The 26,729-nt window shown below is 46.7% G+C and overlaps 8 protein-coding genes across 8 annotated transcripts; 3 read left to right on the plus strand and 5 right to left on the minus strand.

Annotated features, from left to right (window-relative positions):
• Positions 1-1,713: 1,713 nt before the first annotated feature.
• Positions 1,714-2,826, minus strand: BJ212DRAFT_510718 (uncharacterized protein). Its single transcript, XM_041343366.1, has 2 exons — positions 2,733-2,826; positions 1,714-2,681 (listed from the first exon to the last, which is right to left on the minus strand). Exon 2 carries the CDS (start codon positions 2,672-2,674, stop codon positions 1,928-1,930), a length of 747 nt encoding a protein of 248 aa, XP_041190034.1. The 5' UTR covers positions 2,675-2,681; positions 2,733-2,826; the 3' UTR covers positions 1,714-1,927.
• A 294-nt stretch (positions 2,827-3,120) lies between these two features.
• BJ212DRAFT_510831 (fatty acid hydroxylase superfamily-domain-containing protein) lies at positions 3,121-4,912 on the minus strand. The gene is made up of 4 exons (XM_041343368.1): positions 4,689-4,912; positions 3,823-4,634; positions 3,446-3,776; positions 3,121-3,391 (listed from the first exon to the last, which is right to left on the minus strand). Exons 2-4 carry the CDS (start codon positions 4,449-4,451, stop codon positions 3,272-3,274), a joined length of 1,080 nt encoding a protein of 359 aa, XP_041190035.1. The 5' UTR covers positions 4,452-4,634; positions 4,689-4,912; the 3' UTR covers positions 3,121-3,271.
• Positions 4,913-4,920: 8 nt separating this feature from the next.
• BJ212DRAFT_1374552 (uncharacterized protein) lies at positions 4,921-5,827 on the plus strand. The gene is made up of 2 exons (XM_041336407.1): positions 4,921-5,086; positions 5,316-5,827. Exons 1-2 carry the CDS (start codon positions 5,063-5,065, stop codon positions 5,490-5,492), a joined length of 201 nt encoding a protein of 66 aa, XP_041190036.1. The 5' UTR covers positions 4,921-5,062; the 3' UTR covers positions 5,493-5,827.
• Positions 5,828-5,852: 25 nt separating this feature from the next.
• On the plus strand, positions 5,853-6,194 carry BJ212DRAFT_1374553 (uncharacterized protein). Its single transcript, XM_041336408.1, has one exon. It carries the CDS (start codon positions 5,977-5,979, stop codon positions 6,169-6,171), a length of 195 nt encoding a protein of 64 aa, XP_041190037.1. The 5' UTR covers positions 5,853-5,976; the 3' UTR covers positions 6,172-6,194.
• An 8,707-nt stretch (positions 6,195-14,901) lies between these two features.
• BJ212DRAFT_1374559 (uncharacterized protein) lies at positions 14,902-15,252 on the minus strand (the record flags this gene model as incomplete). Its single annotated transcript, XM_041336409.1, has 1 exon — positions 14,902-15,252. A coding segment is annotated over one exon (192 nt), but the record flags the coding sequence as incomplete, so codon positions are not given.
• Positions 15,253-19,274: 4,022 nt separating this feature from the next.
• BJ212DRAFT_510945 (uncharacterized protein) lies at positions 19,275-21,489 on the minus strand. The gene is made up of 2 exons (XM_041343369.1): positions 21,287-21,489; positions 19,275-21,235 (listed from the first exon to the last, which is right to left on the minus strand). The coding sequence occupies exon 2, from the start codon at positions 21,226-21,228 to the stop codon at positions 19,453-19,455; it is 1,776 nt and encodes a 591-aa protein (XP_041190039.1). The 5' UTR covers positions 21,229-21,235; positions 21,287-21,489; the 3' UTR covers positions 19,275-19,452.
• Positions 21,490-22,857: 1,368 nt separating this feature from the next.
• BJ212DRAFT_1277947 (fatty acid hydroxylase superfamily-domain-containing protein) lies at positions 22,858-23,923 on the minus strand (the record flags this gene model as incomplete). Its single annotated transcript, XM_041331398.1, has 3 exons — positions 22,858-22,977; positions 23,032-23,362; positions 23,409-23,923. The coding sequence occupies 3 exons, from the start codon at positions 23,921-23,923 to the stop codon at positions 22,858-22,860; spliced, it is 966 nt and encodes a 321-aa protein (XP_041190040.1).
• A 1,884-nt stretch (positions 23,924-25,807) lies between these two features.
• Positions 25,808-26,405, plus strand: BJ212DRAFT_511023 (uncharacterized protein). The gene is made up of 2 exons (XM_041343370.1): positions 25,808-26,320; positions 26,377-26,405. The coding sequence occupies exon 1, from the start codon at positions 25,941-25,943 to the stop codon at positions 26,214-26,216; it is 276 nt and encodes a 91-aa protein (XP_041190041.1). The 5' UTR covers positions 25,808-25,940; the 3' UTR covers positions 26,217-26,320; positions 26,377-26,405.
• The last annotated feature ends 324 nt before the right edge of the window (positions 26,406-26,729 follow it).

The raw sequence follows: 26,729 nt of genomic DNA on the forward strand, positions 1-26,729 counted from the left end.
GCATTGAAGAGGGCAATGGCCTGAAACACGGAATGAAGTAGATTATATGCAAGGAAACTGTAACGTACCTTGACTAAGAGCAAAAAATGAACATTTTTTGAATCTTGGTCCGTGTACACGAATGCAACATCAAATGCTGCCCTTGCGTCCTGAATGTCGCCTTTTCCGCAGAGGGCAATACCCTTGGAGACATAGCCCGTCAATGAAGGCTGAACGCTGATGGACTATGTCACCATCGAGTTAGCCTTTCATGACGGGGCGATGATGTTCAGTGGATCTCACTTGATTGCATCCTGAAAGGCGTGGTCCCAGTTCTGCTTTCGGGCCATAACGAAAGAGCGATTGGCATAGGAAGTATAGTTGTTGGCATCTGCGTCAATCTCTTGCGCGAGTAGTTCTTCAGCGGTAGATAAGTCTCCGTCTATACATGCATCGCGGGCTGTCTTGATGGTTAGGATCTGCACGAAACATGCTCGAGTTGTGGAATATGAGTCAAGGACAGAAACATGCCTTTGAATTGACGTAGTTGGGTACTGCCCACTCTGAGATTATCTTGTCACCACCTCCGCTGAAGATGTGTTTGCCGTCCACGGAGAAAGTGATGCATTGCGTCCAGGATGAGTGCTGGGATATGGCAACGGTTCGTCGATCCGAGAGTCGCCAGAGACGGACGTGGTGGTCATCAGATGCGGAGGCGACGAGTGTACCAGTAGGGTTAACGGCGATGGCATTGATATCGCGAGTGTGGCCCGTCCAGGGATCACCGACCTGCTGCCAGGTTGTTGTATCCCATTCACGTAGGGTAGGATCGGCATTACTGCCGCACGTGAGAAGGCGTGTGCCATCGTGCACCCATGCGAGTGAGAGGTTTCTGGACACGTGACCCTTGAAGGCAACACGTTCCCTCGTGCTTGGATTATAAATTTGGATATTTCTATCTGTTGCAATGGCAAGAAGTTCTCCGGACGGCGAATACCGCACGCAGTTGACTTCACTACCACACTCGATGGGATCTCCTTGTTGCTTCCAGGTTTTAGTATTCCATAGTTTCGTCGTTCTGTCATATGAACCAGTGGCTAGCACTGTGCCATCGGGAGAAAAGTCCAACGAGTGAATCCAATCGGAATGGGCTTTGATGGGTTGGATGAGCGATTCTCCAGTTTCTCCGTGCCAGATGATGACCTCTGCGCTATCATCACTGCTTGCTATCAATTGCCCATCTTGTGATACCGCCAATTTCCACACCCGATTACGATGTCCCTCCATCTTCTTCAGCATAACACCCGTCTTCAAGTCCCACAGGCGAAGCGTCTTGTCGTCCGAACCCGTAACCATCCGTCGTTTATCAGGGAAAACTGCGATTGCGCTTACGCTTTTTTCATGGCCTTTGAACTTCTGCAGGGGCGTGCGTGAGGACGGTGATGAGTTCGACGGGGATTGATGGATCATGGGTGATGAGTGGGTGAGAGTTAATTCACTAAAGATACGTAAAGCAAGGACGTGCTTTTATATTTAGTAGTTCATCGAAGCAGCACAAGGGGAATTCCATCGTCAGCGGAGTAGCACTCCTTACACCTCCACACTTGAAATATAAACCGTCCTCGCTTAGGCAAGAGCATGGGTAAACCCCCTGGTGCTACCTAAAAATTTGTGGTTATAAATGTAAAAACAATGTATATATAAATTGTACCTTTTGCACAGCGAGAATGACAGCGAGCAAAAATGAGTACAGACATGTGAGAACGAGCGCAGACTCGGACAAGCACACAAGCGAGAATGAGTGTGAAACCGGGTGCAGAAGTGAGTGGAACTTGGTCGGAGAGCTCGATGTCCTGGATGACAGCCCAAGCGTAAGCTGCTCCAACTCAGGCATACGTCTCAGAGCTGACAGGAGTTGCGACAGAGTGGGATCAGAGGCAGATCCTATTCATCTCACATATAGAGTTCGGAGCCGGCTAAAAATACAGGACGTCCGGCGGAAGGTACATTCTGTAAGCTCAACGCTCCGAAGTAGGGGGGCTTGTCCTTGAAAAATAGCATCGGATATGGGCCTGATGACTCCTGTACGAGACTTCCTCGCGACCGAGAATTTGCATGTTTGAAGCGACGGCGCGGGCTGCGATGGTAGGCAGTCCAAAATGCGATTGACCTCCCATGGATATGAGCACAACTGGAGGAATTTGATTCGAGGTAACTGTGAAAAAATCTGCTGGAAACATTTTCGCAACGAGCCCGGTGACCTGTAGATGACGACTAAAATGGCTTTCTTCGATCTCTCGAACATAATATCTAGCCAATTAGCAGAGACACAATTGAGGGATGCCCAAAGAGTAGGGGACTCAAGGGCGATTTGGCGCCAGTGCCTGCAGACGTGCGCGATTATCATGGAAATAGGAGCAGCACGAGGGCGGGATGTGCCCGTATGACTCTTGAGAGTGTCCTCTTCTTCAATGTATGTGAAGATAGTAGAAAGAGTCTTGGGTGGAAGCCAAGATATACAGGAGAAAGTGATCCCGCGAGAGCGAAGGCCGCGTGAAGACTCGGTTAATGCAGCCATGTCCTTGTTGAATCCGGCTATATCTTTGTCGACGTGGCCGCGAGTCACGCGACAGTGCTCAATGACGGCGGACCCCATTCCAGGGATAACATCTAGGGAAGCAGAAAGCGTCATCATGGACGACCTACGGGAGCAATCAGTCTAGTCCATGCAAAATCTTGGTCAGAAAAATTACCTCTCGTTGGCTGGATGAATTTGGAGCTTGCGTTACAAATACCTGAATATATTGTATGTTGTGCCGTGCCCCCCAATCGCGAGATGGACAAGCTTTAGCGTGTTCTTGGTCGAATTGCGAGCGGGAGGTGAGGTTGGAAGTAGAGTTTGCTTCAACAGGTTCCAGATGTGTTCCCGCCACAGTATGTCGTGTGTCCTATCCATAGGTAAGTACTATAAGTATTAGCGGGGCTGACCTAAGTGGCCAAGCCCTTTGATCATGACCGACAGGTTCAAAGGGAATACTAATTAAAATTAAAATTAAATTCAATGGAATCTTCCCGCGCTTACCCACTGAGATAACGGCTGACAGTGATAACGGTTTCAAAAATTGATTCAAATACTGGAGTGGGCTCTTGTGAATGTAATGCAATTCATCATTTTGCGTGAACAGAGGCCATAATTCAGAACATCGTTCACCAAAATTATCGTAGCTGTTGATATAAACCAAGATCATACAGGCGAAAACCAAACTTCATATATACGATCGGGTTCGATGTATTACGTCGTCTTTACTTTCTGTCTACGTTCTTGAATATCTTCTCTGGTCATGCGCGTACCGAGGAGCACATCCCAATGGACGAAGAAAGGCTGTGAAAAATTTGACTTGATCCCGACGGCCTGTACGCTTCATAAACACCGCTTTCGAGTACAGGCACTAGTAAAGGGGCATACCTGATGATGTATGTCGTGATAGTCTGAGTTATTTCCGCTGATCAATTGGAAGGGATCAAATGGGAAACTATATCCACAATGATCATCGACACTCTTGGCTGTGCCGTACACGAAGAAGAAAATGGCCTGTCGTATAGAAAGACAGGCGACTCGCTCTGCAATGGCTATGCCTAGGGTGTCTATCAAGAAGCCTTCCAAAGGATGGCTGTAAAATGCCCCGAAGGCATAAGGAACATAAAGTTTGTGGTGCTCTGAGTGGATCTTTCTGTAGATATACTGGTTTGTGTGCATCAAGCGGTGGATGAAGTATTCCCAAGTGTCGAGGACAAACCTAGAAAGACATCAGAGGGAGTCAGGTAACGTTGGATGGCACGTACAACGCGAACAAGATCTGTGCAGCTGGGATTCCCCACCAGTACAACCAATGGGTCATCTCAGGCCCCCCCAGCTCCAATATTTTCATCCCTATCTCCTTCCCGAAGAGACGTCGTACAACCAAGACCAGCATTCTTCCCAAGCTCTCCATCTCACTCTGACATCGCGCAACCGAGACCTCTGGCGGTTCTGTTAACCACGCTAAACCCAGCAGAATTTGCATCACATTCTGGAATATATTGACGCGTGCGACCTCCCAAGGCGTTACCAAATTTTTGGATTTGACTTCCTCGGACTCGTGAATGCGATATTTATCGAGCCATCGCCAGCTAGAGATGTCAAGACAGTGGAACATGAGAGACATGAGCCAAAAAGTGAGCACCGGCGCAGCAATTGCGACGTAGGTGTCTGGAATGTCATCGAATATACTTTGGCGGAGAGAAAAGTAGAATGGGGTTCTAATTGGAGGAAGACATACGGTTTCGCCTATCACGAAATCCGGGCAGGTCGAGTTCATGTTGACGAAGAAGAGTCTCCTGGAAAGTTCTAGTGTTGTTGGCAGACCTACCGGCATAAATACCCTCCTTACAAGAAACCCGACTAGCGCGCATTCAGAGCTCGTGAGTTGCATTTTTTGACCCGATTACAACGATCAAAATGAAAGTTGTCTGATGCGGGGGGAAGGCACACTGCTTAAGCATGTTCAGGAACTCCACTCCCGGAACAACGATCAAAATCACTCGGAGATTTGCGCGATGGGAGGGAGCAACACTGCTCAAGCCTCCTCAGGAACAGTTAGCCCTGTTGTCAGCATCTGCGACCCGGTGTTCAACACGAGTCAAGGGAAAGGAATGCATGATGTGCTCACTTTAAGTATGCGGACCACGTTGTCTCTACCTTGGTCGATTCAACTTTTGTAAGTGGATCCTCTTTCTATGCTCAGAAATTCCACGCAGTTGCAGGCTGTGCAACATCATTTCTGATGCTTTCGCAATATTGATCGCACAGCTCTCGACGGAGAGCCAGATCCGGGTTCCTAGTTATTACATAAGCCTATAGCCGCAGAGTTTAGTGGATGTAAGTACGTGACCTTTCTTGTACAGCACTATCACGAGTACTATATACCACGAGCCGGAGACATCAACAACATCTTCTCCAATTTGTCACCAGCAACATGCGTCTATCTCAGCAGAATTGGCCTGTTACACAAACCCATCTCACTCATTTATCCCACCGCACGACATGTTTGTCCTCCAGACCATCACAGTCAGATAGCCTGTGTCCTCGCGCCTTTCCACTGTTATTTTGTAACTTCCCTCACATTGTTGCTGCAATCTTACCCTGAATACCGGTCCAATTTCATACAACTCATACATAGGACAGACTGTCTATGTACGGATGAGACCAGGTCTGTCCCTGAACGAGCATTTCCTGTCTGCTATCTGGATACAACTTCCGTTTCGGTTTCTCCAACGCGGCTGCAAAATTCATCAAGGAATTTCAAAACACGGTTCAGTCGTTGAAGGTCAAGCTTTCGTCAAGACATACTTTACATTTCACAAGCATGCGTGAGTTTTCTTGTTGGGTTTTACTTCTTTCCATCGGCAATATCGATCTCTCGTCTCTTGTGACTCAGGCTGATGATCATATTTTCTGTGGCCAGCCTCACTAACAGGACCCCTTGCACTTATATTACACCAGGCTCAGTAAAAGCTCAGAAGAATTATTTCATTCTCGATCGTGGGTGAACACGTCCTTCATCATGAGTGCAAGCGTCTTCTTTCCCTCACAATCAAAGGGGATACTGCATAAGGATGACTGTCGACTGTCGACATGTCATGATGAAACTTGGAGCCTAAATTGAACCTGAGCACCCATGCAGGTAGGTGTGATGAGCATGAAAGGACATTAGTCTAGTGGTATCAGGTGGAAAAGTGGTGCACATAGGTTTTCATAGTCTGCTTTGAAAGGAAGCTATAGTCTGATGTACATATATGAAGTACCAACAAAGACTGCTCAGAACCTAATCTTGGTGTAAGGATTCCATATTCTCTACACCCTGACCAAGCTCTAAAAATGAACACCAATGAACCATGCGGTCGCAATTGTCCATGTGACTCATTGATGTGAAGAGTGCAACTCTTTGCATCCAAGTTATGTGGATACATTCCTTCATCTCCCTTGTCCATTTTCTTTTGTTACCTTACCTTGTGCTCAGACCTCACCATCTCCTTGTCTCACTGAAGTATTTTCACCTCGCCTTACACTTCATGTTCTCATTCTGGCCTAGTCAAGTATTCGAAAATGTATATATACTGCTCATGTACTCTCCTACCTACAACGAATCTTAGAGTCAGATTCCTGCTCCAAGAACAACCAAAAAGTCCTTCAGAAAGTCTCTGTCACAGCCAATTCCCAACTCATCTTGAAACTATTTAACTCGTCTCTCTTCAGAATTGTTTTATTTGCAATTCCCTACTGAACTCACACTTAGCCTTACATACAGTGGCTCAAAAAACTGTCCACATGTTTTGACATTTTTCACTATCTATGATATTGTGTGAGAACAAACAAATGCCTCAAGGACATGCTTATACCACATTGTAGTATGGCTTCAGGGCTTTCATTTGAGCCCTACACTGTGGAATCAGTGGAGATATGGTGGAGACATAAGGCTTATAAAATGATGACTCATGTGGACAGTTTTTTGAGTGTATATTAAAACTATATAAATCATTATTTATGACACCACAAAAATCATGCCACTATTATATAAATTATGAAGTGGTGTCATTATGTTATTTTATGACTATATCTAACTATATAAAACAGAATATCTCATGTATCATAGTCATAATCACCATGAAAGCCATCTCCTCTGCTCAAAGAGATAATATCCTCTCTCTGTCTTATGCTGGCCTCTCTGCTTGCCAAATTTCCTCTAGAACTGGAGTATGCAAGTCCACTGTGGCCAAGTTTATCAAAGAAAGCCACCCAGACAAGGAAAACTCTTGCGGAGGACATCCATCCAAGCTTACCTCTACTGACAAAAGGGCTATTATCCAACATATCACTACAGGAAAGGCTGATAATGCTGTCCAAGCCACCCATTATATCAATTCCACCATTACTACCCCTGTCTCTTCACAAACTGTGAGGAATGTTCTCAAGGCAGCTCATCTCAAGGCAGTAACAAAGAAGAAAAAGCCTCTTCTCTCCATCAAACATGGGCAGAGAAGACTAGCCTTTGCCTTAGCTCATCAACACTGGACTGTAGAGGACTGGAAGCATGTTATATGGTCAGATGAGACCAAAATCAATAGGATTGGGTCAGATGGGAAGGTATGTGTATGGAAAAAGAAGGGAGATGGCCTAACAGACAGAGAGGTTAATGGGACTGTCAAGTTTGGAGGAGGTTCTTTAATGGTATGGGGCTGTATGGGATGGAATGGTGTGGGAATGCTTGCTGAGGTTGAGGGGAAGATGAATGCTGAGCAGTATGTGGACATTTTAAATGACCACTTGCTGCCTAGCTTGGCAGAATCAGGGATTGATGAAGAAGATATCATTTTCCAACAGGATAATGATCCCACACACATCCAGAAGAGCTAAGGAATGGTTTGAAGAACATAACATCAATGTTCTTGACTGGCCAGCACAGTCTCCTGATGTCAATGTCATTGAACATCTCTGGGGAACACTCAAGAAAAGCTTCAAGCCTATGAAAACCCCTCTAAAGAAGTATGGGAGCTTTGGGAGAGAGTAGCAGTGGAATGGGGGAAGATCACAGCTGAGGATTGCCAGAAATTAATTGAGAGTATGCCTAGAAGGATAGAGGCAGTAATTAAAGCCAAGGGAGGTCATACAAAATACTAGAATACCTGGTTATTATTGTAAAATACTTGAGTCAAAAAACTGTCTGCATGAGTCACCATTTTGTGAGCCTTGTATCTCCACCATATCTCTACCGATTCCCATGGTGTAGGGCTCAAATGAAAGCCCTGAAGCCATACTACAATGTGGTATAACCATGTCCTTGAGGCATTTGTTTGTTCTCACACAATATCATAGATAGTGAAAAATGTCAAAACATGCGGACAGTTTTTTGAGCCACTGTATTTTGGAGCCTACCACAAGGGAATTGTTCTTGAATGATCCCTTGCGTCCCAAGTTTGATTCATCAGTCGATTACTGACCTTCTAGTCTCTCTCTCTTAGCACCTGGTCATCTGACCACCCCTCTCATCATTTCAAAGTATTACCACCCCAACACTCAGCTACGTCTTCAACAAGACACACTGCCTGTGCTGGCCCCTTCAAAAGACACCATACTGCCAAAGAAGCGCTGGAATTGTGCTAATACCTATACTAGTAGTACCCTCACCACCCTCTCAAACTCACTTGCACTACCTCCTGATATGACTGTCATCACCCCAACTCGCCAAAAACTGGAACAGTGCACTAGAAGTATTAGAGACTCCTCCGAAAGTTGAACAGAATCATCCCTGTCAGACAACAACACTATAAACCGACTGTTTCCCACTGACTCCCCCTTTCCTTCACTTCCCCCACAACCTACATTCATTCTTAGACCGGCTGTATTCGATCTGGAAACTCCTACCCTCCCCCTAATATTGACCGACCTAGTAATCAAGGAACCAGCACCTCTGATCACTACACTACCTCCTATACCCCAGCCTGAGTTTCTCAAACCTCCCTCACTCCCTTCTAAACCGACCAAACACTCCACGAATCCCTCCATCACCCCGGCTCTCCAGGTTACTGCTCCTACCTCTAATGCTCCTCCCTCTCACAAACCACCATCCTCCTCATCTCAGACACTCCCAACCCCCTCCACTCTAACGTCAGCCTCGCCAGTCATGTCAAACATAACTAAAGGAATGGTGGCCATGCCTGGACCCAGATCCCACAAAGCACCGTTGTTTGAGGGCAAAACATCTGAGCTCCTTGACTTCTTTGAACTCTTCAAGGACTTAGCTGCCCCCTGCACACTTACAGATGAGCAAAAATGCAAGACCATTGTGAGATATACTGACACTCTCACCAAATGGTTTTGGGTCATGATAGCCAGATATGAGAGCAAGGACTACATGCTCTTCAAAAGGAATATCCTGGCCAAGTACCCCCATGCTAATCGGGGCATACGGTACACAATCCGAGACTTAGAGCACCTTATCCTTAACACTGCGGAATTGGAAATCTCCACCAAAATGGAGCTACTCCAATATTACTGTCAGCTCTGTCCTATTGCAGCTTGGCTGATCACGAACTCTAAGATTACAGCTCATGAACGTGACCGGTACTTCCTACAAGGACTGCCCCAGTCAGTATGCCAAGCTATTGACCGACAATTGGAACTTAAGGAGACAAACTATACCCATAATGAAGCCCCAGATATTGAGAAAGCCTTAGAGGCTGGGCAATTCGTTCTTTCAGATGATGCATATGATGCTGACTTACATGAACCTATTGCCAGTCGCCTTAGATCAATATGTGAGGTGCAAGCACCCAAATCCAAAGCGTCCCACCACAATCTGGACTCAGATGAAGAAGATGAACAGTGAGATGCGTGATGAGAGGTGCAGACCAAACAAGTGGCCTTTAGAACCCCTGCCCCTGTTAAATCAACCAAGGACAAAGTTGACGACCTAGCTTGAAAGATGCATGGGCTCGATATTATGGATGCCGCCTATGCCGTTTGTTATACTCACCTAGCTGGCTTAATGCCAACTGCAGCTCAAGCATGGCCTTCACCGAAATCGCATCACTTTGTCAGTACTGCACCTACCCAAGCATTGCGTCATCCCTCCAATCCACACCACCTTGCCAGTGCTGCGCCCAGTCAAACTCCAATGTCATACCTACCCCTCCTGCCTCTTCCATCCACATCTAGCCAACAGCCAGGTCCCATATGTTTCTTCTGTGGAGGTCCCCACATCATGTGTGCTTGCTCAACTGCTGGCGAATACCTATGGGCTGGGCGAGTCATCTGAGAAGGGCAGTTCTTTGCCTTTCCAGACAAGTCCTGAATATGACAATATGGGAACAAGATGTTTCAGCAGGTAATTGATGCAAGATACGCTATGCCTGCCCTTCCGGTTCCCACCACTGGATCCAATGCTATACCAGTAAACAATCTTCGACATGAAGCAGTGCCACAAACCTCCACCAAAATCCCCTCCTCCACCTTCATATCAGAATCCTACTTCCTACAGTGCACTCCAGTAGCGGAGAACCATGCGGTTATAGCTACAATTGAGGAAGAAGAAGATCGGAGAGACATTAATGCTATCATGTGGTCAAAAGTGAAAGAGAGCCTCATCACTAACCCCAACTTGCAGGAAGATCTGTCCTCACCACGTCTCATTGAAGCCTCTTCCAAACCCCCAGATGTGGCAACAAAGAAACCTCCAGCCTTCTCCTATGAGTCGAAAACCACTGTACCTGATGCCACTCAGTGTATCTACAAAACAATCCTGGACATAGTAGTACCGAACATAATGATAGCTGACCCCCTCGCCATCAGTCCAGAGTTACAAAAAGAGGCAGTGGACCATTGTTGAATGCACCAAGTTCCTGCACCCACCACTGCCATTTCAACAAATACTCTCACCTCCACCATCCCTCCTCCTCAAATTGAACATGCCATGCCTCTCCATGAGTTCCGCATTATGCTCAATGGGGTCCACTCCGAATTAGGGTTGCTTGATGAAGGGTCTGAAATCATCATTATAAGGGAAGATGTCTGGAAGAAGACTAACACACCTAGAAACCAGCAAGTTTGAATGAAGGTGCAGACAGCAAATGGGGGAGCCCAAGAGATGGGAGGATGCGTTGAGATGTTAGAAATAGAAGTCGAAGGCATCAAAAGTTGGGTGCATGCTTATGTCATACCAGATGCACCTTATCATTTGCTCCTGGGACATCCCTGGCAGAAGCTTGTTCGCTTGTCCAAGGTTGAAGATATGGATAAGGTATATATAACTATTCAAGACCCTATGGACAGCTCCAACACTCATACTATCAAAACTCTCCCTCGTCCTTGGCCACACCCCTCCCTCGCCCTCACCTCTGCACTCCTAGCTATCCCAATGCCTCAGCCAGCTCTATCTACCCCGCATATCCTACCAACCAGCTCGACAGATATATACCACGCCATCAACCCAACCAGCTCAACAGATATATACCACGCCATCCTACCAACCAGCTTGACAGATATATACCATGCCATCCTACCAACCAGCTTGACAGACATCTACCATGCCATCAATCCGATAAGTTCTACCAATATACCTTCCTATCAATCAGCTCCACCGACATCTACCACACAATCAAATCATCCAATGCACATAACGCCTCTTCCCATATCCTGTCTCACCTTCACCTCCTTTGCCGAATTTCTTCTTCAAGCCTATTTTGAAATCAACCCAGCCCACCACACCTTCACCTACAAAAAGGTGGCCAACAAGGTAAAGCCTGTACCTACAACTATGCCAGCACATGCACATATCATCTGCCGATTCCCTGAAGATCCACTCTTATCACTTTCTTCTTTATCTACCACTCCTCCCAAATTTCTTCCTGGCATCTGACTCACTCAAGAATGAATGGATGAGCTTGGGATCCTTCAAAACAACTTTCTCTTGCCCAAAGAACAGAAGCTCGCCGCACAGGTGCTGATGAACAATGAGCTAGCTTTAGCATGGGATGAGTTGGAGAAAGGCCATTTTCAAGAAGACTACTTCCCCCCCATAATTATCCCCACCATCAAGCATGTACCCTGGGTGCACCATCAGCCTCCCATTCCACCAGGTATCAAAGAAGAAGTAATCAAGCTCATCAAATCAAAGATCACATCCAGTGTTTACAAACCATCAAACTTGTCCTATCAATTGTGCTGGTTCTGCGTTGCAAAGAAAAACAGAGCTGTTCAAATTGTCTATGACCTTCAGCAGCTCAACTCTATCATGGTAAAAGATGCTGCATCTATGCCTTATGTCAAGTTATTCACAGAACAATGCATGGGGCATTCAATTTACTCAATGATGGACCTATTTGTAGGATTCAACCATTGAGCTTTAGCAGAGGAGTCCCACGATATCACAACCTTCCAAACCCCTCTTGGCACGTATCATCTCACTGTCCTTCTCCAAGGCTGGACCGACTCCCCCACTGTCTTCCAAAACAATGTTGTGTTTATCCTGCAAGCCAAGATCAAAATTGCACTGAACTTTCAAGATGATGTTAATGTCCTAGGACCCTGCACACAATATGAGCTCAATTCCAAAAACCCTGGTATTAGAAGGTTCATTTGGGAACACTGTGAGGACATCAATCAAGTCCTCCACCATCTCAAACATGCAGGAGCTACCGTATCAGCAAAAAAACTGTTCCTATGTGTCCCTGAAGTCCTAGTAGTTGGTCAGAAGTGTACTTATGAAGGCCGTGTTCCGGATGAATTGAAAGTCTCCAGAATCACACACTGGCCATCATGTACAACAAAGACCGAAGTTTGCGCCTTTCTTGGCACTGCAGGAACCCTGCACAACTGGATCCAGAACTATGCCACCATCTCCTGCCCCCTCACCAACCTCACCTGTAACAATGTCCCATTCGTTTGGTTGAAGGAAGCACAGATTTCCATGGACCAGCTCAAAAAAGCAGTCACCTCATCCCCCACCATTCGCCCTTTAGATTACTCCTCCTGAAATGAAGTGATACTCTCTGTGGACTCGTCCTATATCACGTGCGGATGGATCCTCCTCCAAATTGATAATGAGGGCTGCTGTTGTCCATCCCACTTTGGCTCAATCACCTGGAATGAGCGAGAGTCCCACTACTCCCAAGCAAAGGTTGAGTTATATGGACTGTTCTGTGCCCTGCGAGCAGCCAAGGTCTGGCTTATCAGTCTCAGAACATTTACTGTTGAAGTGGATGCTAAATACATCAAAGGCATGATCAGCAACCCGGACATTCATCCCAACACTGCAGTCAACAGATGGATCACAGGAATATCCTTATTTGATTTCAAACTTAAGCACATACCAGGTTTGAAACACACCGGCCCAGATGGACTATCCCATCATCCTTCAGCACCCAAAGATGAAGAAGATTGGAATGAAACTTCAGAAGATGTGGAGAATGAGATTGACAAGATCCTAGGATGTGGGATATGGGTAGCAAAAGAAGTGGATGATGAATGGCCTTCCCACACCAGCTCACTCATTTTGACAATAACAAGCACCTCACACATCTCTGACTCTCACATTCCTTCAACAGAAACCTTCATGCGCCTGGATAACAAACTCCACACCATCCAAATCTATCTAGAAACCCTTTCCTTCCCCTCAACCATCTCTAGCAAAGATTGTTCACAGCTCATCAAATGCTCATCCCAGTTTTTCATTAGAGGCAATCACCTATGGAGAAAGGAGTCAGGAGGATGGCATCAGCTAGTTATATCCACACCAAACTGTACCCGCATCCTCCATGAAACCCACAACTCACTCAGCCATAAAGGTTCCTACTCAACTCATTGAACTATAGCGGACCGATTCTGGTGGCCATCCTTAGACCATGACCTCCAATGGTACCTGAAGACATGTTATCAGTGCCAAACTCATTCCATCACTAAAGTTGTCCTTCCACCCTCTATTACTATGCCAGCCTCCCTCTTCCAAAAGACACATGTGGACACTATGTTCATGCCAATGTCACATGGATATGACTGCATAGTCCAAGCTCATTGTTCCTTGTCAGCTTGGCCAGAATGGCACATGCTAAAAACTGAAATGGCATGCACCTTGGGTGCATTTTTATTCAAGGACATACTCTGTAGATGGGGCATGATTGAAGAGATCATAACAGACAACAGGACACCATTCATAGCAGCAGTGGACTGGTTGGCAAAAAAGTATGGGATCCATCATATTCGAGTTTCAGCCTATAACTCCCAAGCAAATGGAGTTGTCAAACATTCACATCAAACTATCTGGGACTCCCTTGTCAAAGCATGCAACGGTGACATCACCCAATGGCCAAAAAATGTTCCTCATGTGTTCTGGGCCAATCAAGTCACTACACAAAAATCTACCAGTCATTCCCCATTCTATCTTGCCCATGGAATAGAGCCTTTACTCCCTCTCGATCTCGCCGAAGCCACATTCCTGCTCCCTGATATTTCTGCACTAGTTCTGACCTCTGACCTTATCAGTTCACACACTCACCAACTTTTAAAATGAGACAAGGACCTTGCAGTTGCTCATGAATGACTTGTCAACAGCCATTTTACATCCATCCGAAACTTTGAGAAATGTTTTGCCAACACGATCCATGACCATGATTTTCCCCCCAGCTCTCTTGTCCTAGTCCTTAACAAGAAGATCGAAGCCACATCCAACGCCAAATGCAAGCCACGCTATTTTGGACCCATGGTTGTTGTTTCACAATCTAAGGGAGGCTCCTATCGTCTCGCAGAAGTCAACGGCGCCATTTCAAAGCTCAAATTCGCAGCTTTTCGCCTCGTACCTTATCATCCTCACTCTCCGACCTCTCTCGATGTCACCCAATATCTCAATATCAAAAATCTTGCAGGCGCCACTTCAGAATGAATTTAGATGTGTCCTTCATCTTCTCTGTTCCGATTCTTGATTCCTCTCTGCCAGTTCAAAATATGATACAATCTTATTTTATTTAGTTTGAAGATCAACCAAGGATGGTCGATATTCGAAGTAGGGAGGTGGTGTAAGGATTCCATATTCTCTACACCCCGACCAAGCTCTAAAAATGAACACCAACGAACCACGCGGTCGCAATCGTCCACGTGACTCATTGATGCGAAGAGCGCAACTCTTCGCATCCGAGTTACGTGGATACATTCCTTCATCTCCCTTGTCCATTTTCTTTCGTTACCTTACCTTGTGCTCAGACCTCACCATCTCCTTGTCTCACCGAAGTATTTTCACCTCGCCTTACACTTCATGTTCTCGTTCCGGCCTAGTCAAGTATTCGAAAACGTATATATACTGCTCATGTACTCTCCTACCTACAGCGAATCTTAGAGTCAGATTCCCGCTCCAAGAACGACCGAAAAGTCCTTCAGAAAGTCTCTGTCACAGCCAATTCCCAACTCGTCTCTCTTCAGAATCGTTTTATTTGCAATTCCCTACTGAACTCACACTTAGCCTTACATTGGGGAGAAAACATGCATCTACAGTATTTCCACCGTCCCGATGTCCATCAAGTCTCGAACAGAAGTTACATCTTTGACCTGTACAATGATATCACGATCCGACGCGATCCTCTTGTATTCTCCGCCGCGCTGCCGCGCTAGCAAAAATGCCCTGAAAGGCTGCCCGAGACGAACAATCAACCGCAATGCTCGTGATTCTAGATCAACCACTTCCTGTTTTAGAAGAGAGCGGCTAGATGAGTCATCTGACGGAGAAGAAGGTGGCGTCCAATAATCCCCCTCGCTCTCCGTATCGTCCCCAACGTCGGGCAAATCTGCAAAGTCTGGTAGCTCGAGGAGAGACCGATCCCAGGGACGTACAAGCACGAAGGTTTGCTGAGTGGGCCTTATCCGCGAGAACTGAACAATCGGGTCTTTGGTGGTGATCAGCAGGTCACGAAGCCCATCTCCCTTGACTTCATATTGAGCCTCCTGGGATGGACCATAGCTTATATTGACGTGCGTGACACGGAAGGTGATGCAGGGAAGATGCAATCTGCAGTTTGCAAAGCGAGGAGCTTTCAGCTGTTCAAGCTGGTCATAAATTTTCAATGCCAGATCTGTAGGCACAGTTTGTCGCAGCGAAGAGATAGTTGTCTGAATGTGATCTTCGGACAAAGATGGAAGGGTACGTGGAAGAGTGGTATAAGAGGTAATATAGGCTGGAAGACAGCTATTGAACTCGGAAGGTTGTCCAATCCAATCGAGGACAGTAATGTTGCCCGACCGAGCTACGATCTCCTGCAAGAGCCGCCCGAGCGCATTCTGCTTCTTCTCGCCGTAGATTACAGGTAGGTGGACACCAAAGATACCAAACAATGAATACGCGATGTCTTCTTGCAATGTAGTGACGCGTGACGATGCCCATTGAAGTCTCCGGCGTGCGTCGTTCATCCCTGGACGGAAGGAGGTCAAGGCCCGTGCATCTATGCCCGTCGCATCCTGCAATTCCTTCATAATCGCAGGGGACTCTTTGTGGTTGGGAGAGCGATCACCGAGATATAATGACCAATCCTTCTGATAAAAGATGACAACTTTCGGAGCCACGAATTCTTGAAAGGTCCATCCTCGCTCGTTCCAAACACTCCCCGCCAGTGCACCGGGCTGGGATGAAGGAGGGACATCGGATAGGTAGACGATAGTAAGCGCTGAGTGGCGGTACCAGAGGAACATAGAGTTGACCGATTCTTGAAGCTCGGTATTGTTCCTCTTGTCGATGCAGCATGTGTCCATCCATGCCCAGTGATACCCAGCATCACGAGCGATATTGCAGAACGACTGGAGTTTCGCGATGCCACCAAGTCCATTCAACTCGTACACGACCTTGTCCTGGATATCGTGGAGCAGCACCTCCGTGCCTTCCCACCTGTGTGATAGCAGAACGCACCGGAAGTACGTCGCCACTACGTCTTTGATGTGCTCTATCCGGAGGTTCGAATCCTTCGTTGGAAATGAGATAAGCTCATTGTATTCTCTGCTCAGTTTAAAAGCATTTATTCGTGCCATTCTATCACACAAAAGACCCGTAGAGGTGTTGAGCAGACGAATGGGGGCATATTCGAGTTCAAACCCAACAGCCCTTTGAACGGAGTCTTCTAGTTCAGATGGAGAGACAAACTGCTGACGCAGATCTGCAGAATAGGATAGGCATTTCGAGACGATGCAGGAGTGTTCCATGGCTTACCTCGTATCTGCGCTTCGGGAGCATCGTCCATCTTAGACAACATAGTTGTGAAAGCCTGGATGGCTTCGTCGTAGCGTTGCGCGCCACAAAGCGCCGCGTGCATCAACTGGTATCCAAAGTGAGATGAAGGATTGAGTTCGGTGACCTATGCATTTCCGAAGTCAACATGGGCTACGAAAACGTAGACGCCATCGCACCTTTTGCGCATCGTGGAGCGCATCATCCCATCGCATTTTAACTAACTCTGCCTTGCTGCGATTTGCAAAGATGACATCAGATGCATAATCCAGGTCGATCACCGCCGAATATAGGCCAATAGCCCTGTCATACTCACTCACAGTGAGGGCGGCATCTCCGTTGACAACGCAGAGTGCGCTGCATTCTTGCTTAAAATCTGAGAGAAATGCAGGTGAGGATTGTAGCCTGCATGGCATTGCAGACTCCAGACTTGCCATTTGACCAGTCAAGGTAGTCGGCCATGGTGTTTTCGTCACTCGAAACCATCATGTACTGGTATGATATCGCGGCATCTTGAAGTTTACCTGCCCGAAGGAGTGCATCACACCGTTTCTGGTGTGCCTTTTGCCACAAAGACCTCAGGTCCCAGCCAAAGAGCTGGACAAGACACTCAGTTATGAAAAGCATTATATGTGTATTATCTTAACGTACCACTACCAAATCCTCGTATATTTCGTGGATGTCTGATTTCGATGATAAACCGCTGGAGAGAGCGGCAGTGAAATGGTCAGCGGCTTCGTCGTGACGTGCGACATCCAAGGCTTTGATTCCGAGTTGAATACGTAGATATGCCTAATGTGCGAATTGCAAAAGTTAGTGTTGATGACCCAGCGTGGCCGCATGATACTCACTTCCACGATACGACACGCGCGAATATCGACATTCGGACAACCGGTGGTGAGTTCTTTGAGGAGCAACATTGCCTCGTCATGTTGATTTGCACTGAAGAGGGCAATGGCCTGAAATATGGAATAAAGTAGAGACTGTACGAGACAAATGTAACCTACCTTGATCAAGAGCAAAAAATGAATGGTTTGTGAGTCTTGGTCCGTGTACACGGATGCAACATCAAATGCTGCCCTCGCGTCTCGGACGCAGCCTTTTCCGCAGAGGGCAATACCCTTGGAGATATAACCTATCAATGAAGGCTGGATGCTGGTGGACTATGTCACCGTCGAGTTAGTCTTTCGTAAGGCGACCATGATCAGTGGGTATATCTCACCTTGATTGCATCCTGAAGGGCGCGGTCCCAGGCTTGATTTCGCGCCATAACAAACGAGCGATGAGCGTAGGAAGTGTGGTTGTTCACATGCGTGTTGATATCTTGTGTGAGTAGTTGTTCGGCGGTAGATAAGTCTCCATCTATGGATGCAATGCGGGCTGTGGTGATGCCCAGGATCTGCACGAAACATCCTTAAATTGTGGTATATGAGTCAAGGATGAAAACGTGCCTTCGAATTGATGTCGTCGGGTATGGCCCACTCTGAGATCATCTTATCGTCACCTCCACTGAGGACGTTCTTGCCATCCGCGGAGAAAGTGACCCATTCCGGCGGGAACGAGTGCTTGAAGATGGCAACGGTTCGTCGATCTGAGAGACGCCAAAGACGGACATGACCCTCACGAGATACCGATGCGACGAGTGTGCCGGCGGGATTAACGACAATGGCATTGATATAGTTGAAGTGGCCCGTCCAAGGATTGCCGACCTGCCGCCAGGTTGTTGTATCCCATTCGCGTATGGTAGGATCGACCTCATTGCCGCCTGTGAGAAGGCGTGAGCCATCGGGCGTCCATGCAAGTCCGAAGTTGTGCGATGTGTGACCCTTGAAGGATGTGATAAGTTCCCTCGTACTTGAATTATAAATTTCGATGCGGGTTGTTGCGGTGGCAAGAAGTTCTCCGGACGGCGAATATCGTACGCAGCCGACGCCAACCCCAGACAAATTGATTGGCTCGCCCTGCTGCTGCCAAGTTTTGGTGTTCCATAGTTTCGTCACGTCGTGTGAACAAGTGGCCAACACTGTTCCATCAGGAGAAAAATCCAGCGAGGTAACGCAATCGGAGTGAGCATCGATGGGTTGGGTGAGCGATTCTCCAGTTTCTCCGTGCCAGATGATGACCTTTCCTCCACTATCACCGCTTGCTATGAATTGCCCATCTCGTGATACTGTCAATCTGTGCACCCCATTGCGATGCCCCTCCATCACCTTCAACACAACGCCTGTCTCCAAGTTCCACAGACGAAGCGTCTTGTCGTGCGAGCCCGTAATCATCCGTCGTTTATCGGGGAAAACTGCGACTGATGATAAGCCATGTTCATGACCTTTAAACTCTTTCAGGGATGTAGTGATTGGAATGAGCCTCGACATTAACTGGAGGTTGATGGCGTTAAGCACGGTTGAGGTGGACTTTGGAGGGATCGTGTGTCTCTTGTTCACAGCTGTAGAGGTGCGTGACGCCTGGGAAACAAGGCTGTTCGCTTTCACAGTTCCTTCACCGGCAGGAATATAACCCGTTGTCATACCCCCCCAAGACTACTGTGTCACTATTTTGCATTACTATAGAATAGCTACAAGACGTTCTCTAGATTCTCACCAGACTCCCACCCGCACCGATAAATGAGCAAAGTAGCGACCAAGATTATAACTTGTCCCAGATCTATACAGCCAAACAGAACCTAATCTTCAGAATATGTATCAGAATCAGGATCATAATCATAATCGGAATGTAATAACGCCTGCATATAGTCCTCCCCAGAAGAAGATTCATCCCTGCAAATGTGACAAAGACAGCCACCGCCAGAGCCGTCGCCGCCCACCAAGCCCTCTTCATGCCCGTCCCAATCAACGTCCGTAACCACTTCCTTAAGGAGCTGCACCCTATCGTCCACCAAATTCCTACATTTCACTAGCCGGAGTTCGTCTATACCGACACCATGACCGGCTCGCATTATGATGATGTCCTGAAGTTCTTCAGCTTCACCGCATCCAAAGTCGATATTCTCGAGCTCTAAAACATGAAGCGAGGGATACGCCAAATCCGAACTTTGTGTACCTCCGCTCTGTAGCACAGCGACCAGGCTTCTAATATCGCAGGTCCCACTCAGCTGGATACTTTCGAGCTCCGGAAGGTCAGTGGACCCTACGCGCCAGAAATTGTCTCGCAGGCAAAGGGAGGATGTCACAAACAAACTTTGAATTTGGCGATGCGGGACCATCTGGCACATGTCAAATATGATGGGTGGCTTTCTAGTGGATGAGCTGCATTTGAATTGAATCGAGAGTAGGATATCATCGTCACGAGGGTCCCAAAAATACTCAGATTTGAATGCCATTGATGTGCCGAATTGGACACCGAATGTATGGTACGAAAGACTCGCGCGCATTGACCGAATGATAGGACCAGGGCCATCAGGATCCTTGTACATGGCCGAAAATAGGTCAGAAAGGCAGCTTCCAATTGGTGCGAGATTGAGAGCGATCTTGACATTAACGGGAAAGGCTAGACACGAGAAGAGAGATACGGCATTTCGGAGGGTGCAGGCATCCAGTGCTATACCTTTTAACTGAGTGAGTGGAACTTGGTCGGAAAACTCGATGTCCTCAGAAATTCTGGATGACAGTCCAAGCGTAAGCTGCTCCAACTCAGGCATACGTCTCAGAGCTGACAGGAGTTGCGACAGAGTGGGATAAGAGGTAGATCCTATTCGTCTCACATCTAGAGTTCGAAGCCGGCTAAAAATACAGGACGTCCAGCTGAAGGTGCATTCTGTAAGCTCAACGCTCCGAAGTAGGGGGGCTCGTCCTTGAAAAATAGCATCCGATATGGGCCTGATGACTCTTGTGTAAAATTTCCTCGCGACCGAGAATTTGAATGTTTGAAGCGACGGCGCGGGCTGCGATGATAGGCAGTCCAAAATGCGATTGACCTCCCATGGATATGAGCACAACTGGAGAAATTTGATTCGAGGTAACTGTGAAAAAATCTGCTGGAAACATTTTCGCAACGAGCTCGGTGACCTGTAGATGACGACCAAAGCGGCTTTCTTCGACCTCTCAAACATAATATCTAGCCAATTAGCAGAGACACAATTGAGGGATGCCCAAAGAGTAGGGGACTCAAGGGCGATTTGGCGCCAGTGCCTGCAGACGTGCGTGATTATCATGGAAATAGGAGCAGCACAAGGGCGGGATGTGTCCGTATGACTCTTGAGAGTGTCCTCTTCTACGATGTATGTGAAGACAGTAGTGAGAATCTCGGGTGGAAGCCAAGATATACAGGAGAAAGTGATCCCGCGAGAGCGAAGGCCGCGTGAAGACTCGGCTAATGCAGCCATGTCCTTGTTGAATCCGGCTATATCTTTGTCGACGTGGCCACGAGTCACGCGACAGTGCTCAATGACGGCGGACCCCATTCTAGGGATAATATCTAGGGAAGCAGAAAGCGTCATCATGGACGACCTACGGGGGTAATCAGTCTAGTCCATGCAAAATCCCGGTCAGAAAAATTACCTCTCGTTGGCTGGATGAATTTGGAGCTTGCGTTACAAATACCTGAATATATTGTATGTTGTGCCGTGCCCCCCAATCGCGAGATGGACAAGCTTTAGCGTGTTCTTGGTCGAATTGCGAGCAGGAGGTGAGACGTTGGAAGTAGAGTTTGCTTCAACAGGTTCTGGATGTGTTCCCGCCACAGTATGTCGTGGGTCCTATCCATAAGTACTATCATTCCGGGTAATCTGCAACATGCATGCAATATGCAAAATGTTCAAAACACCTCAACGCACTGCTCAACTCACTTCAAAAAAATTCATGCATATGTAGACTACTTATATATGATGTACTGTCCAAGTAGAATGAAAGTTTCTTGCGTGTTGCAGCTGCGAGGGATGAAATAGTGGTAATTTGTAACCATGCAGGAACATAAATTATCCAGATCCCATAGATCCTGCAGGTATATTCCTAAAGTTATACCTGGAGCACAACAATCACCTCGTCAGGATTACAGAACACAATTTCGATAAAGCTCATCCTGTCATTTTAAGATGCTATAGAGGAAGAATTGACGACATGTATGAAAATGTGACAGTAGATAGGAGAGTGTGTAACAAATTCAATCTCCTCTACGGCACACTCGGCAAGTGCACGAAGTCTTGCATTGTTGTCTCCTCTTGCATCATTCTCACATCCTTGTTACAATGGCACCAAACCGCAGGCATACTACCAGTCAGAAGAAAGCTGAAGAAGATGTGATTCGCGAAGCCAACTTCACTGCTGCTATTCAGGCTATCAGAGAGGAGAAGACCAAGAACCTTATTCAGGACCATATCACCAGTACACTCATAATAATTACATGAATCACGATACTTGATGATAATATATTGCTGTATTCATTATTTATCAGAGCATTAAGTTTCAAGCTCAAGCTTCCAGTTCGACGACTCAACGCCAACAGATCGAGAGCGCAGTGCGGAGAGTCAAAGTTGACTGTGCCGGTGCTATGCCGAGGTGTGACTCGACGTGACCATATTTTGCAGATTAGCAGTCAGACCCTGAATTTTCTCGGCTTTCATCCGACACCACACCACAAAATCCTAAAAATGAGCAAAAATAAGATCTATATAGAGGCGGTACGAATCTACAACACTCTAAATTCGTGGAAGATAATATGAAGTGATTGACGAGCTACAAAAGATTTGCTGAAAATGTTACAGATTACCCGGAATGATAGTAAGTACTATGAGTATTAGCGGGGCTGACCTAAGTGGCCAAGCCCTTTGATCATGACCGACAGGTTCAAAGGGAATACTAATTAAAATTAAATTCAATGGAATCTTCCCGCGCTTACCCACTGAGATATATAGCGGCTGACAGATAACGGTTTCAAAAATTGACTTAAACAGTGCTGGAGTTGGCTCTTGTGAATGTAATACAATTCATCATTTTGCGTGAACAGAGGCCATAATCAAGAAGTAAGTCAGAACATCGTTCATCAAAATTATCGTAGTTGTTGATATAAACCAAGATCATACAGACGAAAACCAAACTTCAGATCTCTATATGCCATGATCGGGTTCGATGCATTACGTCGTCTTTACTTTCTGTCTACGTTCTTGAATATCTTCTCTGGTCATGCGCGTACCGAGGAGCACATCCCAATGGACGAAGAAAGGCTGCGAAAAATTTGACTTGATCCCGACGGCCTGTACGCTTCATAAACACTGCTTTCGAGTACAGGCACTAGTAAAGGGGCATACCTGATGATGTATGTCGTGATAGTCTGAGTTATTTCCGCTGATCAATTGGAAGGGATCAAATGGGAAACTGTATCCGCAATGATCGTCGACACCCTTGCCTGTGCCGTACGCGAAGAAGAAAATGGCCTGTCGTATAGAAAGACAGGCGACTCGCTCTGCAATTGCCACGCCTAGGGTGTCTAGCAAGAAGCTTTCCAAAGGATGGCTGTGGAATGCCCCGAAGGCATAAGGAACGTAAAGTTTGTGATGCACTGAGTGGATCTTTCTGTAGATATACTGGTTTGTGTGCATCAAGCGGTGAACGAAGTATTCCCAAGTGTCGAGGACAAACCTAGAAAGACATCAGAGGAAGTCAGGTAACGTTGGATGGCACGTACAACGCAAACAAGATCTGTGCAGCTGGGATTCCCCACCAGTACAACCAATGGGTCATCTCAGGCCCCCCCAGCTCCAAAATTTTCATCCCCATCTCCTTCCCGAAGAGACGTTGCACAACCAAGACCAGCATTCTTCCCAAGCCCTCCATCTCACTCTGACACCGCGCAACCGAGATCTCTGGCGGTTCTGTTAACCACGCTAAACCCACCAAAGTTTGCATCACATTCTGGAATATCATGGCGCGTGCGACCTCTGAGGGCGTTACCAAATTTTTGGATTTGACTTCCTCGGACTCGTGAACGCGATATTTATCGAGCCATCGCCAGCTAGAGATGTCAAGACAATAGAACGTGAGAGACATGAGCCAAAAAGTGACCACTGGCGCAGCAAGTGCGACGTAGGTGTCTGGAATGTCATCAAATATGCTTTGGCGCAGAGAAAAGTAGAATGGGATTCTAATTGGGGGAAGGCATACGGTTTCGCCTATCACGAAAGCCGAGCAGGTCGAGTTCATGCTGACGAGGAAGAGAGTCTTCTGGAAAGTTCGAGTGTTGTTTGCAGAGCTACCGGCATAAATGCTCTCCTTACACCATAAGAAACTCGAAAGCGCGCATTCAGAGTTCGTGGGTTGACCCGATTACAACGATCAAGATGGAAGTTGCTTGATGCGGGACACTGCTTAAGCCTCTTCAGGAATTCCCACTCCCGAAACAACGATCACAATGACTCGGAGATTTGCGTGATGGGAGGGAGCAACACTGCTTAAGCCTCCTACAAAACTTGGCTGCATTGTCAACTTGATCTGAGACCCGCTGTTAAACACTTTTGTCGGCGAGTTCTCCACACAGCTAATCTAAAATGCCTTTGAGATCATTTGGCTTGTTGTGCGGGGATGGTCATCCCAAGACCGGTCGTGTCACTCCACAGAATACCATAGAGCTCAAGGGAAAGGAATGCATGATGTGCTCACTTTAAATATGTGGACCACATTGTCTTTACTTTGGTCCGATTCAACCTTTGTAAGTGGATCATCTTTCCATGCTCAGGAATTCCACGCAGTTGCAGGCTGTGCAACATCATTTTCTGATGTTCTTCGCAGTGATCTGATAAATACAACTGTCCTGGTGGGGTTATGCATTAGGAACGCGGGTGTTCTTCCATGATCCTTCGAGGCTGGACTGGCCGCAATTCAAGTAGCCGCAATATTAATGCTCTGCAATATTCACAGCGGAAACTCGTGGGATGTGATCACGTCACTCCACAGGAGTACATACATACAGACGTACGTCCATCTTGATCAGTCTTCAAGCGAAAAGCGTGACAGGATAGAAATCAGTTGCAGGTTTGAAACCTGCTCAACAATCTTTTTCCTGTTAATACCGCGCCTTGAACATTCACTCATGGGATGTATCCTTTAAGGTCTATGTTAAGTAGTTATAGCCAACTGGCATCGGCAGGTTCGAAACTTGCTGAAGGACAGGTATTTTTTCTATCGGAACACGCCTTCAAGATTTGCTCATGGATGATTTCCTCGCACACCCATCTCAACTTCGTCCTGGTCAAAGTGGTTACCACAACAGAATTTAAATCTGCGTCTTGGACTATGCTAGTGCCGGTTCAAAACCTGCCAACGACAACGTTTTTTCTGTCGGAATTTAAAGATTCACTCATGGATAGTTTTCTTGGAGGCCTATCTTCACAGGTCTTATAGCCAGGTGGTCACCACAACAAAAGCAAAATCTGTCAAACATGCCAACGATAAGTTTTTCTCCCCCCATTGATCGGAACACACTTTGACATTCACTCATGGATAGTTTCGTCGGATGTTCATCTTAACTGGTCTTACCTTGACATTGACTCATGGACGATTGCCTCGGAGGCCTATCTAACTGGCCTTGGCCAAGTGGTTCCCGCAACAGAGTCAAAATCTGTTTCCGTTGGAGTTGGTTCGAAACCTGCTGACAATATTTTTATGGTGTATAGATCCTCAGAGGTCCGAATCTTCACTGGGCCCAGTCATTGCGCCGGGACCTGTGATAGTCTGTTCATCAAAAGGAATCCACCTTTCGCGCCCCGCGATGGCTTCAACTTTTCCTTAGAAAGTTTTCCGGTTGTCAGCCATAACTTATGGGTGTTTGAGAGGATGGTTCAACGAGAACGCGACGTCGAGAACTTAAAACACCATTCATACGCTGCCACTAGGTGTTAATTCCATCAAGCTTGTTCACTGTTCATTTACTGTGAGTTATTCATCACCCTCGATTTCTTAATGCCCTCACAATCTTATCTGACCAAGTGAAATCGACCTTCGTGAGTTGATTGTGTCACGGCCACCGTTAAATATGCACCGCCTAAGCTTTCTGGTTCACTCAAATGATGTGAACTTGACGGTGGCCCATTGGACAAACCTCGAAAGAAAGGGATGTCATGGTACTCAAGCATCTTCCGGCTACTGGTAAACCCAACCCTCCAAGTTGTGCTTTCTGAAAGTTATATCCATCTCAATCATTTGTCAGAACCTGTCCATTGAAATGCGCTCAGAAGTTCTCAACACACATGTAGTATGTCTGACAGTGAATTTTCTACAGGTTTTCTCGACTGTTACCCTAGCTCGCTACCTTCCAAAGGATACTGCTGATGATGTACAATTGGTATACCAGTCACATCAGAATGTTGCCGACTCCTGGGGTGTTTCTTCAGTTCGAGCTATGTACTACGACTTTGTTCTCAAAGTTCACACACTCACCGTCACCTATTGCGAGTACATAACAAGTCAAGTGGAAACTTTCGAAGTCGCTCTGCCGTGAAAATACTCAACTCGTCGAGGAAACCACAAGACAAGTTCAGTCGAAGCTGTTGTTCCTAAGACCTGGATGCGACCCACATTGACAAGTTACAAGTCATTTGCCCCGTACCTCCATGTCTTCTCACTGTAACCTTTCAAATGCTCACGGATGCTTGTGGTAGATAACGTACATAGCACCTCTACTTTCTGGATCAATCGTCGAGCAAACAGGTTAACTGAGTCTGCTCAGTACTCTCATGGCATGCTCATATTTTCTTTTTTTTCTTCGTAGAAGTATATCCCCACCCTTCGGACACGAGGAAATGGAATTACACCCTCTGGCCTAGTTTCCGCCACTTGTTCTATATACTGTCAGAGAAACCCAAGAGGCTGTGTCACACTGTGATGTGGCGTAATAAGTTGTCCCAGTTGCCAATCTCGTCGCACATGTGCAGAGGATAACACTACTAAGGATGTACATGTATTTCATTCTTTTGATATAACTTTTCATGTGTACGCATGTGGCCCCTGGACA

Source organism: Suillus subaureus, assembly GCF_016647635.1.
Source record: "Suillus subaureus strain MN1 chromosome Unknown BJ212scaffold_29, whole genome shotgun sequence".
Taxonomy (NCBI): domain Eukaryota; kingdom Fungi; phylum Basidiomycota; class Agaricomycetes; order Boletales; family Suillaceae; genus Suillus; species Suillus subaureus.

What these genes read in the sequence shown, in the direction of transcription:
- BJ212DRAFT_510718 (XM_041343366.1), bottom strand. Translation starts at nt 2,674, where the DNA reads ATGATGACGCTTTCTGCTTCCCTAGATGTTATCCCTGGAATGGGGTCC.
- BJ212DRAFT_510831 (XM_041343368.1), bottom strand. Translation starts at nt 4,451, where the DNA reads ATGCAACTCACGAGCTCTGAATGCGCGCTAGTCGGGTTTCTTGTAAGG. An exon ending in GCACAGATCTTGTTCGCGTT is followed by an intron (nt 3,777 to 3,822) that starts GTACGTGCCATC and finishes ATGTCTTTCTAG; the next exon opens with GTTTGTCCTCGACACTTGGG. An exon ending in ATCACGACATACATCATCAG is followed by an intron (nt 3,392 to 3,445) that starts GTATGCCCCTTT and finishes TGAAGCGTACAG; the next exon opens with GCCGTCGGGATCAAGTCAAA.
- BJ212DRAFT_1374552 (XM_041336407.1), top strand. Translation starts at nt 5,063, where the DNA reads ATGTTTGTCCTCCAGACCATCACA. An exon ending in TTGTCCTCCAGACCATCACA is followed by an intron (nt 5,087 to 5,315) that starts GTCAGATAGCCT and finishes AAATTCATCAAG; the next exon opens with GAATTTCAAAACACGGTTCA.
- BJ212DRAFT_1374553 (XM_041336408.1), top strand. Translation starts at nt 5,977, where the DNA reads ATGTGGATACATTCCTTCATCTCCCTTGTCCATTTTCTTTTGTTACCT.
- BJ212DRAFT_511023 (XM_041343370.1), top strand. Translation starts at nt 25,941, where the DNA reads ATGCGCTCAGAAGTTCTCAACACACATGTAGTATGTCTGACAGTGAAT.
- BJ212DRAFT_510945 (XM_041343369.1), bottom strand. Translation starts at nt 21,228, where the DNA reads ATGATGACGCTTTCTGCTTCCCTAGATATTATCCCTAGAATGGGGTCC.